This window comes from Microchirus variegatus (assembly GCF_963457635.1).
Source record: "Microchirus variegatus genome assembly, chromosome: 18".
In the NCBI taxonomy this organism is placed as follows: Eukaryota; Metazoa; Chordata; class Actinopteri; order Pleuronectiformes; family Soleidae; genus Microchirus; species Microchirus variegatus.
In genome coordinates, this window is record NC_139819.1 from 12,618,554 (window position 1) to 12,631,811 (window position 13,258).

Here is a 13,258-nt window from a genome sequence, read left to right on the forward strand (position 1 = left end):
GAGTTTTATAGTTTTTTTATATATAAAAAAAAGTCTTGCTCCTCTTCAGCTTCAAATGACCATCAAAACAAAAGAGTTTCAACAAAGCTGTCAAACTCAATTTCAAACAACTTCTTGTTTATTAAGTTATGAATTAGCTGTCCCCAGACCAGAAAATCTAGGATATAGACCAACAGGACAATTAGTTTAGTTTTTAATCCACTACTCAGTTTTTCTTTTTCCTTTTCTGCCACAGCACTTCCACAAGCAGAAACTGCAGGCCTTGATGAAGAGGAGTGTGGTGAGCAGAACAATGGTGAGGAGGAAAGCCAGGACATCCAGGCTGTGATACTGGTACCAGGTGAGCTCATGGGCTTGGACTCTCAGATGTGCAGCACCCTTGTTTCTCATGGTGAACTCGATCCAGTATATTGCCTCATCACGAGGACTGATGGGTCTGTCATGGTGGATCCTGGACAGCCGCATGATACTCTCCTTGTACCTGTTTATAAGGGTTTGTTAACACTTGAACCTTGAAACTCTTTTTGCAATTAACCTGTATTAGACACATAGAGTTGTCTTGTTTTTTTTCTGACCACAAAAAATATATGTTGTTTTCAGATGGAAAAACAAACAGAAGAAATTAAGTCTGCTTAGTTGTGTTAAATCTTTAGTTTGTTACTTTTATATATATACAAATTAAGATTTAAACCATTATCAGATGAGTTCACACAATGCTGATTAAGATCAGCTTCACATGATTCTCTCTATGAATCAAGGTGTCGGAGTCTCAATTCATTTCAAGGTCATACATTTGACTGGAGACCCTAATTATCATGAATCCTTTATGGCACTCTGTTAGTCTAAGTTCACCATTCATTTATTTTAGAACATGCTTAAATGATAAAACCACAAACACTTAAAACCAACTTGATGCAGATGTGTTCAAGAACTTACGATTCATCATTGATGACAGTATTGATGGCATCTCTAAGGTCCTCTGTCTTCATGAAGTTTAAATTCAGGGTGAGTGCAGCTCCCTTAGCCTTCATGTGGACCATGTTTGTTGGCTGGTCAGCAAACATAGGGATGCCCACCATGGGAACACCGTGGTAGATGGCCTCATAAATACCATTTGTGCCGCCATGAGTGATGAAAGCTCTGGTCTTGGGGTGACCTGTTGGGACACGAAAGGTCATGATGCAATTATTTTTCAGATCCCTGTTGACCCACTCTGTACATGTCAGTTTGATCATTTTTGTCAGGTTTGGCATTTAGTCTCAGAACAAGCATGTACAAAAATAACATTTATATACATGGTTTCTAAGACTGTTCAAATGCCATATCCTGACATCTAGAATCCAATCCTTTTTTTACACAAAATTATTGTTCAATATTGAGTTGATTATTACTTAATAATTAATTATTAGGAAGGTGGAGTAAAACCACCTTGGCTGATTATTTCTGATTCTAGATGCCAGCTTTTTGCATGCTTGTCTATTTATAATTAGCATGAAGTCACTGAAAAGGTCAATAGTCACATATGGAGATAAGACTCACATGCTGTTACATAAGCACGAGTAGTAGAAAAATCGGTGCACAGTTGCTTTGTTATTGTTGGTGCAAGTCCAAGGCACAACTACCATCCATTCAGCCTGAACTTGTCATGAAGTGTAATGTATTCTCACTGGAAACAACTGGAGTAGGTGAGGGGCTAACCTCTACTTCCCTTCTATTACATTTTAACTCACCCAGCAGGTCATTCTGAGGAATCCAGTCATATATTCTAGTGTTGGCACCCAGAGTCTCTGGTTTTTCTCCTTTGAATCTCCACAGCACCTATAATGACACACCAATTTTGTCAATGACAAACCAAAGTGATTTGGTACCATTTCTTAGTTTTGAAATTATCTTCTTAAATATAACTGCCAGTATTTAATTACATCAGGAAGTCACCACTGAGATAATGGCATTGATCAACTATCTTGTTGATGTAAAATCAAATGCAACATCCTCTTCTGACCTTTTGTGGGATCTGAGCAAGGGCCGAGGCAATCATGTTTCCTTTCTCTGTCGTGATGTTGTTGATCATAGATCCCAAAGTGAAGACCACAATGCCAGCGTCTCCTGAACTCTGTACAAATTCTTCCATGTACTGCAAGAATAGAAATGCATTTCAAACCTGGTGTGGATCCATGAAAGATTTAGAGGCCTGCACTAATTGAGACAGCATTACCTCTGGCAAAGGTTCAGCAGGTTTGCAGTGGATTCCACCAACATATTTGAAGTTAGGGAGGATGGGATGAGGGAAATTAAAGTCCCAGTAGGTTCGTATCAACCAGATATCAGCTTTACCCATCAACTCACAGGCACTGGTGGGTGTCCCTGTCATGATGCAAAAATAATGACTGACTGCATCACCAATACCTAAGATGAGATGACTAATTTTCAAAGCATTCCAATGAATGACGGTATAATGAGAAGCTTACCTTTGACTTCAGAGTAATGTTTATCTAATTCTTTCCAATTAACATCATATATGGCCAAGTCATTAATTAAATAGAATAAAGTGTTCCACAGTCTCTCTGAGAAATCCATCTTGTCCGTTAGTTTGCTCATATCACCAGGGACAAAAGAAGGTGGAGCGGGTAACTGGCCACAGTGCCTCTCCCAGTTATTGACCAAGGAAAAGCGCAAAGTGAAAACCAAAGGGGTGCCCAAAATATCTGCTAATAACTCACTGCCAGGGAAAATGGGGTCTGCCAAAAGAAGGTCATATTTTTCTTCCTTCAGCTTCTTCATGATGGGTTCTGATTTGATAATTCCATCCAAATATTTCAAGGTAAACTGCAGTTCACGCCTCATCAAATCCATGTATTTGATGTACATCTGCAAGTTGTTCATTTGATCTATTTCATACATGGAAAAGTATATGTAGTCATCAAGATATTGCTCCATCTCCTCCATTGAGAATGACGCGTTGAAGGGTTCGTATTGAAAATGCGAAGACTTGCTGTCCATGAACAATGACGCACTTGGTATGATGACAGTCACCTGGTGTCCTTTGTCGACCAGTGTGTCAAGCACAGGTTTAATGTTAATCCAGTGGCTTGCCTCCGTGTGCCACACTAAAATTTTACCTCCATTCACACTCCATGTCAGACAAAGAGCCAGCAGCACACAAATGGAAAGGTCCTGTTGCAGCTTCATGGTGACTGTGAGAGGAAATGTTGCTGCAGCCTGATCCTGTTAAAAATGTGCTTGGCGATGAGCAATTATTAACTTCACAAAGCTGAACTCTAGTTCAGAATTTGTGTTTGTACAGCATGTTATTAGATAACAAGCCCTATAATACTGTGTGGTTAGAGGTAGAAGGTGAAGGTAAGTCAGATTACTTAAAATGCCATAATTTTCCCCTTAGTGCTACTAAGAGGTTAACATTTTTATCGAACTGTCCTTTCAAAAATGTAATGGCTTAACATGAAATTTGGTAGATTTGGCCATTATGTAGTCACCACTAGGAGGAAAAAATAAATATTCATATATATATTTATGAAAGATCTCAGCATTTTGTTGATAACTTTTGTACAGATGTAAATGGATCCTTTAATACTACCATAGGTTTGACATGGGTAGTTTTGAGTGTGTTGTACAACTACATGATGGATCACTGAAATTAAATGTTTTGGTACAAGCATTCAGGTTCATGGATGAATTGTTCTATGATCACACTAAATTAGTTGTTTGTCTAATATGTTGGCTAAGAGTAAGATACCTGGGATCTAGCTGGCAACACTAGTTTGCTTATACACCTAACGGTAAATAATATTTATGCTGTAAATCATGTTTCCAGCGTCCTTGACTCTGTTCACAAACCTGGCATTAATATCTATTCTGAGAGATCCACTCATGTACACATGGTATTGGTTAACAGGTATCACACCACATAAACCCTGATTGTCACATGATTTCTTCTTCTTCTACTGGTTAAAATATTTCATTCCACAGCAATGCGAGTACAGATTTGATTCACTCAGCTTCACTCAGCCCCCAGCCCCCAACACACCCACTCACAGAAATTGACAACATCATTTTATTCTCGTGAACATACATGATGTCAGTGTGTATTTGAATACAACGCGGGGGAAGCCAGGTGTGATCACAGGAGACCTATTCAGGATGCATTTTAATGGCAGGTGTGACAAACCATAGTTAAGGCGCTCAGCATGTGATTGGATCACTGAGGATGGATGTTGCCAGGTCTGAAGGGGGCGGCCTGTGTGAGCATGTTTGAATGCTGATAACATTTAGATTAGTATATTTATGTAAACAGCTTTTTATGAAAGCTCTTGTAACTACACCCTCTATGACAACAGATAAGGAATGTCCATTTTCTGTATCTTTCCAAGAGCTGTCCAACCTTAACACCCATTTGTTACTGACTAAGACAAACTTTATAGAGGTGAGAAAACCGGACTTCAACCTTCTTTTGCACACTTTTTATTTTCTTTCTTTAAACTAAAAATCTATGCCGTATTTAAAGGAGTGGTGTGGCACTTTAATTGCATATTGTTACCAACTTTATACGGTTTGCTTCATTTGTTACAGCGGCCTCCGGGAAGCAAACAAACCTGGGAAGACCTGCCCAGGGCTAGAGTTTGTATTTGTCCATTCTGAGCCTCTGGAGTGGTACAACATGGCAGAGCTTGTGGAAGAGGACTGTGGAGTTAAAGGGCTTTTTCTGAGGTAGGATAAAAACTATAACAACTATACTCTGGAGATGTGGTAAACTATTGAAGACATGAGTTCTATATAAAACAGCCCTAAACATGGTTGTCTTTTAGTTTGACATCATGTGAGTTAGAGTGGACAGAGCTGTCAGACTGGCTGTAGACTTTGAATCTACCAGCAGAATGAAGCAGCTGATTTCAGCTCGGTCGTCAGCTTATAGTGTGAATACTGTGGGGGAGGCGGGGTTCTGTGGACCATGCCTTTAGGAATTGGTGACATAGAGGCTGTGTTGTTCTTGGTAAATGTCACGTTTAACTGTTAGGGTGTCTAAAATCTTAACTGCGGGTACTTTGGCCCCCTCATTAACATTGTAGATTCCTTTTGACACAGGATTCAGCAGCGTCTGGAAAAAAACAATAAGCATTTGAATACTGAATTCAATGCCCTGTTGATGGAGTCATTGGCCATTCAGTGTGTTTAAGTGTGTACTGTTTTTGTCCTGGTGGTACAGAGGATGTGTGAGAGAAAATGATGATGGGTGTAAAGGAGTGATGCAAACATAATGGCGTGTTATGGTGCATTTTTGATTCATTAATTTATCAGGAAGTCAAACATCTTCCTTCCTCGACATTCCTGCTGCCTCCTCTCCTCCTTACTCTTTTTTTCTCTCTTTGCTCTGTCTTTCTGTCTACCACAGGGTAAGGGTTACAGCGTATTGCTTTTTGAAGTAGATATTTGCATAATCAGATTAGAATGCGCGATTGTCAGTGGGCTCCCCCATTAGAGGGTGCTCCAGAGGAGAGAGGGTGCTGTCCAGCTCAACAATGAAGGACTCCCCTCCTCTCTCAGCTTCCAATCATCCCTGCACCTGCATCCCACCCACCCACCAACCAACAGCGGACTGCAGGTCAGCTGCAGCAGGCAGACCACGCTTGGACTTAGAGCTGTGGAAGGGTGAGAGTGAGAGAGAGAGAGAAGGGGGAAAGGGGGGGTTCGAGTGCACGACGGGAGTGGGAGGGCAGGGGTTGAGCGAAGATATTTAAACATGCAGAGTGTGAATTGGCTTTAAGGGGATAAAGAGCTCAGGGCCTATCAGTTGGCACCCAACTCCAGAAATTCTTTTTCATGGGCGCCTCACCCGGGAGAGCGAGGGGCTGCCTGCACTGATCTGGTCCATTGTGATAACGGATTCAGACAGTGTGTTAGACGCTGATAAGGAAATGTGCTCTCAGTAGACGATTACCCACATACTCGGGAGAGAATAGTCAATCAGGCAAATATACTTGGTGGAGGGAAGGAGAAGTGTTCAGATTTATTATTATTTTCAGTACAGGGCTTCATAGTCCTGCGAGAAAGTTGAGGTCAGAGTAAAGCTCATAATGTGATTGGGTGATTTCTGTAAATAAGGTGTATCAGCAAAATGCATTTCACAGCTCCGCATTGCGCATGCAAAAGCTATATCGCATGCCTTCCTATCCAGTTGCAAATGATGAGATGAGTGAATCCCTGAATGTTTTTGAGTGACCAAAACATTTCCCGCACAAAGAAATAACCAGTTTTAATGCTCTATCTCCTATTACCATGAAATCTGTCCATTTTTACCCAGAGTAGTTTTTACTGAGTATTATTTCAGCTCTCTATGAAATTGTTCAATTCAGCATGAAATTGCACAAGTGGTAATATCACTCTCATCCATGCTGTGGGGCGGACAAACTGCTGCTCTACAGTATTTATCAGTATCTCAGTACAATACAGTGGAGTATTTTATGCAGCCTCACAAAGTGTCACCTGTCATTTCCCACAGGCCTCCAGTGTGTTTCAGTGTGTCCAGCTGCCCTTTGCTCCGTTTACACACCATTAGCCAGCATTTAACAGCCTGGGTGTAACAGCCTGAAACCATCACTGTGTTTACTCTTCAGCTCAGCTCTGGTGCAGGTTTTTTTCTTTTTTTGCTTTAAAATGAGACACGTTTTCTTCGATTTACAATAGGCGATTAGTAATCGCTGTGTCTGACCTTGGTGTAAATGTCTGGTAAATAACGCGGCGGCTGCTACATTTAGATGTAAAGCTGAAACACTGAAAACACTGAAATACCTTTTTAAATGTATTAATCAGTTTGTTGACGGACAGAAAAAGTAGCGGATATTTGGTATTAGGTGCTTAATAACAGTGACTTTTCATTCCTAAATCCAGTTTTTTTTTTATCAGTGAAGAAGCATCACTTAAGGTCAGTACTTAATTTAATCTCGATGGGATTATTGTAATTCATTTAGGGCTGAAAAAAAAAAAAAACACCTCACAGCTGCTCGGCTATAAACCAGTACTAGAGGACAAGGTCATATCAGTCCTATATTACTTCACCAGTCAGAGTCAGAAGTTATTTAAACTGATGACCTTTCAAAGTACTTTGTGATTCAACCCCAGTTAGATTTCTGATTTCCAATCCCACATCATGCCAAAGTGCAGGCTCGGATGCTCGGCCAGGAGAAACTCGACTTTTGCGGTGAAAGGTTGCCCATCTTTGAAACCTTTGGCCCGAGGATCTGAGTCTGCAGAATCATTGCCATCATTTTAAATCACCTCTTATAACATTTCTTTCAGCCAATTTGGTTTTTAATTTTCATGAATCCATTTGACCTGCTTGATTTTTATTTTGCCCCTTGTGGGGTACTTGTTATATTATTTATTTTATATACATTATTAGTAGTAATAATTAGTAATTTATTAAGCAAGTATCATAGATGGTAGTTGCAGCATTTGTTATTTGGACTGTTGGTTAAGGAATTAGACTCTGGGAGGACATTATATATATATATATATATATATGTATGCACATATTTTTTTTCTCGTTTAAAGTAGCATGAGTAGTAACAAAAGGACGATTTCCTTGAGAGAAACCAGTGTTGGTCAACTGGTCAGTGTTTGACATCAGATTGGCCCCTGACCTGAGGGGGTCACAAGTTAAGCTGCATCACTTTCAGCACTTTTCCCTCAAGCCTTTGGTCAATGGACGCAGAGCTGAGGGCAGCTTGTGTCCACACGGTCATCACAGGACCTTTGGACAAGTGTCTCTGTGCTTATTGAACATGGACAAAGATGCAGCAGCTCTGCTCTTAACTTCACATCCCTTGTGTCTCGCACAGTGCCGAACGGTTTCAGTGGAGGCAAAACACTTTATTGAAAAAGTCATTAAACTGTCCTCTCCATGGATTTCATGCAGTTTTTTTCTTTTTATAGGAGATTCTGGAGCCATTTCAGCAGCTTCTCCACTGTCAAAAGTTACTTGTAGGATGAGTAAAAGTGGGAGTGACCTCTTAATCAACAAATCATTTATTAGATAAATAAATAAATAAATAAATAGTTGAAATAAATAACATACTGTATATTCACAAGAAAACCCAAATAACTTACAAAGAGGTATGAAGAGGATCATTCACACATGCTTCACAATAGACAATCAATTCATATTCTTTGGCCATACGACATGCGTTGTTTACAAAACAAATCAAATAAATACATGAAACTGAGAAGATGTTTGATGAAATAAATAATAATTCTTTAAAGGGGATTGTCAGTTTTGCCAAAATGCCTCAAAGCAATCCGATAACAGATGTAAAGGAGTAAGAAACGGAAGTCTGTCGGAGAAATGATTCCTCAGAAGTCTCATAACCTTGATAATTGAAATGAAAGGTCAGATTTCGTTTTCTCTGGAAGAAAAAAAAAGTCCAGCATGTCGATTTACATAAAAAAGTGCCCGTGGCTTTGTGAGATGATTGCAGAATGAAGAACTGGCCCGAGCCATTATCTATTCAAATGCCTTTCAGAATCTATTGCTTTAAATGAGAAATTCCTTAATCCCTCTGTTTCCTCATTGGCAAAACATCCTATCATTGCAAAGCTAAATTAGTTCCAGGCAGAACAGCAACAAGGAATATTAACAAGACACGAAGGGGATATTGTACATCCATTATAGGTTACACATCCATGCAGAATACAAAATAAATATTCACCTGCAAATCATATTTTAACACTGATCAGCGAGGAGGCTGCTACGTTTGGGTTCCACAAATATTACACAGTATTGCATCTCCTGCACTGAAACATGAGTCACACACTATGTGACACATGTAAGGAGCCTTGCAAAAGCACAAGGTCAGTTTTTAGACCCAGGAAAAGGGTCAGAGTCCATCCAAGAGTTAGATTTTTTAATGTCATAATGTCATTTCTACCAGGCCTCGGCACTGTCACAGCTGGATCCTGGTGATGGAGCTTCGGTGTCACTTGTCATGGCCCAGGTGTGTGGAGGGGACTGCAGCCGCTCCATGTTTCCTTTGAGGAAGGTGAGCAGAGTGGCGGGCGAGTGACTGGCCGGTTGACCGCTCTGGCTCTCCAGCAGCTGCACCAGGAAGTTGATGTAGCGCATTGCCAGGCGCAGGATCTCGTTCTTGCTCAGCTTCTTCTCTGGAGGATGCGTGGGGATGAGCTTTCGGAGCTCGGCAAAGGCGGTGTTGACGTTGTGCTGACGCCAGCGCTCCCTCGTGTTGGTGAACACCTTTCTGGTCATGGTTGTCGAGTTGAGCTGTGTGATTGACAAAAAAATCAGTCAGCAACAGTTTTTATAAATTGAATCATCATTTCTGATAATCTGACAAGATTTTCAGCTCATCAGCTGTCATGATATGAGATTTTTTTTTACTCCTTGTTGGACAGAACGAGAGAAACAGCAGCAATGGCATTTTGCCACATTTGTGAACAAATTTTAGTTAATAAAAAATTATTATTATTTTCTTTAAATTCATAAATTTTATCCAGAATATATATATATGCGTTTAAATAAATGGTTTGTAATCTATGTATTTACAAACTGGTGAGTTTTTAAATGTATTTGTTGCTATATCTGCTCCTGTTGCTGCCATAAGAGTTGCCTGCACTGATCATACATTATGATGATGCACATGAAATACATATACATATACATGTACATATGTACATGAAGTATTATGAAACACACACACACACACATGTGTATGTATATTTATATACTTTTTTTTCACAGGGTTACAAGTTAGGATTGTTTAAAAAATACTAAACATTAAAAACCTCCTTTTAATATAAACATTGCTTTTAATTGTCTACAACTAAGAAAAGTGCAAATAATTTTAGTCCATTTCTGGTATAAATTAACATTGTTTATTTACTATTATACAACAACAGTAACATAATGTTTTCTTGTATTACACCAGCTAGAATAATTAATGGTGGAAAGTCTCACCTGTGTGATGCGTGTGTGTGTTTGCAGAAAGGTAAAGAAATCTCAGTCGCAGTGTCGCTGGGTCATCTGATGAGTCCAGAGGGTGTGAGTGTCCACTCAGTCACGTCTTCTCATGCTCGCCGAGAGATCCTTATGTCCAAGAGAGGAGGAGAGCGAGAGAGAGAGAGGTAGGTAGGGAGGGAGGGAGGGATGAGAATGGGGGGAAGACTGCTGCAATACTCGCATCCCACATTTTATAGCAGCGTGAACCCTATTGTGTGACGCGTGCTGTTTAGGAGGATGGTGTTAACTGAGGAATGATTGTTAAAACACACCCACTCTGGTTTATCATTTAGACGCCCGGGGGGGGGGGTGAATTTACGCTCATTTTATTCATAAATCATCATTTTAAATTATTTTTTATTGTGCAACATTTTAAGCATGTGTGGTGTTTTTTCCTGGAGCTTTCATGATTCAACAGCTTTTTAAGAGACTATTATTTTGTGCTGCTTTTATGATTCGTTGCTCGTTTAATCCTTGAAGTTTAGCACTAAAGGTGACAAATACATTCCCATTGAGGTGAAACTGAGACGTTCATCTCGCTGATCCTTCTCTTACTGATGTGGACACTTGTTCCTTTCTGTTTCCTCTGACATTGAGCGTGGACAACCCACCGTCCGCTTCACCGTGGAAAAGTCCTTGATATTGCTGGCTGCTCTGCTATTGAATTCAGCCTGATTGGGCTACAGAAGGTAAAAATACCATATCCAGTTTGACAGTCAAACAATATGGGTTTTGTTATGACTATGGTAATCTTGTTGAGCCATTCTAAAAGGCCACACATAAATTACAGAGGAAATGGGGGAGAGCACAACGTCCTATCTCACCTCACTGCAGCCACTCCTCACTCGTCTTACCTCCCCCCCTTTTTTAAAAAAAACTAGTCTAATTTAAACAATGTCACTGTTCTTTTTACACCCTTCAAGTGTTGTTTCAAAGACGCAGCCTTCCATAAAGTCTGTGTGTGAGTTGGAATTTACATAATCCGATTAGGGGCCGGGATTAGTCCTGGGCCTGGAGAACAGGCCCGATGGGGGCCCTTTTTCTGAATCGGCCATTCATGGGTCCTGCTGCACATCCAAGAGGCTGCACCTGCAGGCCAGGCGCTGCCGCACTCCATCCAGGCTCCATTGCAGGTCTGCAGACACACTCTCAGTAACATAGTTTGGCCACTGTGTCAACTTTATCACAGCTGCAAGGCCAGGAGTCACATAAGTTCAGCAGCACGTCAACTTAAGACTGTATAACAAGGACATGACTCATGTGTGACAGCAGTGTAATGTGTGTCCCTGTGATCCACAGTTGAAGAGATGTGATTGAATATAAACGGCTTTAATCATATGAAGAGGAGTTTGATGCACTAGAGCAAAACACTACACTGGCGACTGCCACAGACCGAGGAATCATGATTTCATGTTGTCCATCCCAGTTTTTCTCTCAGGGAAAAACTCCTCAGGGAATTTCTTCACAGTTAACACAAAAGGTTCACTTGGACTCAAAGATTTAACTGATTAGAATTTGGCAGTCAGAGGTCGCTGTGACCCCGCAAAACATTTTGGACAACATGTTTAACAAGCTAATTAATTATGACAAAATACACTTTTATATACTACTTTCAATACTACAATTTTCATTAAAGTCTACATATGTGCATTTACTACAAATCTGGACAGACATGGATGTAAACGGCAACTTACCTGGGTTTAAAAGGCAAACAACCACAGGTTTGACATGTTCAGGTCTGCATTGATTCATTGACTAATACATTAATTGTCAGATATTTAAATCAGTTAATTGGTTGGATGGCGTTAAATAAATAAATTAAATGTGAATGTTTTCTGGGAGGGGGTTTGCCTGTGACAGTACAAGACATTTGACGTCATCAATTTTGAGGTTTGGGAAACAATTTATCTGACATTTTATGGACCAATTAAATAATTGAATAATTGAGGAAAGATAATCGACAGGTTAATCAATGACCCAAATAATAATTTTCCCTGACCGTGCTGTGGCCTTAAGGCGAAGGAGTGTTGCACCTGACCCTGACTGTGGTCCAGCCTGTAGTAATGTATCTTAAGTATGAGATGGATTACGATGAAACCTATGTAAATTAACTTAATCTGTAGTGACATCATAGGGGCCTCTCTGGTCCCTATGTATATTGTGTGTGTGTGTGTTTGTTGTAATTAATAATATAATTAGACTGCAATTAGCCTCAGTGGTAAGGCTTACAATGTTTTCTCTTCTCAATGAACGCAGTGATTTAATAATCATTTTAAAATAATTGTTGCTTATAAATGCAAAAAAGAATAAAATATCAGTGAGTTTTTTTTCCTATCTTAAATACAAAATGTTTCTATCATTTACTCACCAAAAATGTGAGGAAAACCCCCCTTTATTTACAGAGGACACACAAACACACAGGTGACTGACTTGGCGAACTGACAGTGATTTAAAATCACAGCTGTGTGACCTTTGCAGCTGTAGCCACAAGAGGATTCAGGTTTTGAAGAATGGCTTTGGTTTAAACAGCCTGTTCATTCCCATAATATTTCTCCCGTCCCATTCACTCCAGGTTAGGAGGCAATTACTACACCATCATGCTGCTGTTTGCCGAGCTTCTCCTTTAACCATCCTCCCACAGCTTTTGTTCCTGTGCCATAAAAAAAATCCCCACCATTTTGTCTTTGTTTGTCCACTGCTTGGTGGAGGCCAGAGAGATGTTAAAAAAAGCTGCTGGTGGGTTATTGATGTGACCAGCCAGTGCTGGGTATGACTGCCTAGAGGCTTGTAGTCAGTGTCCCCAGGGGTCGTCTTTGTCTGGGGATCATTCCTAAGAGAACTGGCTTCACTCTGCTGGCTCGTGAAGATAAGCACTCTCTCCACATGCTGAGAGAAGATGATAAGGGGATTGCTTCACTAAATGAAAGAAAAAAAAAATCGCCCCACCATTGGAGCTGCTAAAATGAGAGACTTTATCTGTTCAGCTGGGAAAGACCCGCGATCATAGTCCTCGACCATAAATCACAATTTGTTTTTCACAACAGCGCATGCTCCGTCAGGAAGAAAACAAAAGTAAAATGTGCCAAGCTTTTATCTCCATGTTCAATCTGCATTTTAAAAAACTAACTGGGAGCCTCCACCTTTATTTTTGACGTGAAAGCAGGTTATAAATGATGAACACATTATAGATGTAAGGTGTTTTGTTTTATTCAAGACATTCTAAAATTATATTAT

The 13,258-nt window shown here is 40.1% G+C and overlaps 2 protein-coding genes across 2 annotated transcripts; both read right to left on the reverse strand.

Moving 5' to 3' along the window:
• Nucleotides 1-201: 201 nt before the first annotated feature.
• Nucleotides 202-3,189, reverse strand: LOC310940259 (UDP-glucuronosyltransferase 2A1-like; the record flags this gene model as incomplete). Its single annotated transcript, XM_083905190.1, has 6 exons — nt 202-481; nt 937-1,156; nt 1,731-1,818; nt 2,003-2,134; nt 2,216-2,364; nt 2,469-3,189. The coding sequence occupies 6 exons, from the start codon at nt 3,187-3,189 to the stop codon at nt 202-204; spliced, it is 1,590 nt and encodes a 529-aa protein (XP_083761316.1).
• A 5,746-nt stretch (nt 3,190-8,935) lies between these two features.
• tal2 (T-cell acute lymphocytic leukemia 2) lies at nt 8,936-9,274 on the reverse strand (the record flags this gene model as incomplete). Its single annotated transcript, XM_083905041.1, has 1 exon — nt 8,936-9,274. The coding sequence occupies one exon, from the start codon at nt 9,272-9,274 to the stop codon at nt 8,936-8,938; it is 339 nt and encodes a 112-aa protein (XP_083761167.1).
• Nucleotides 9,275-13,258: the final 3,984 nt, after the last annotated feature.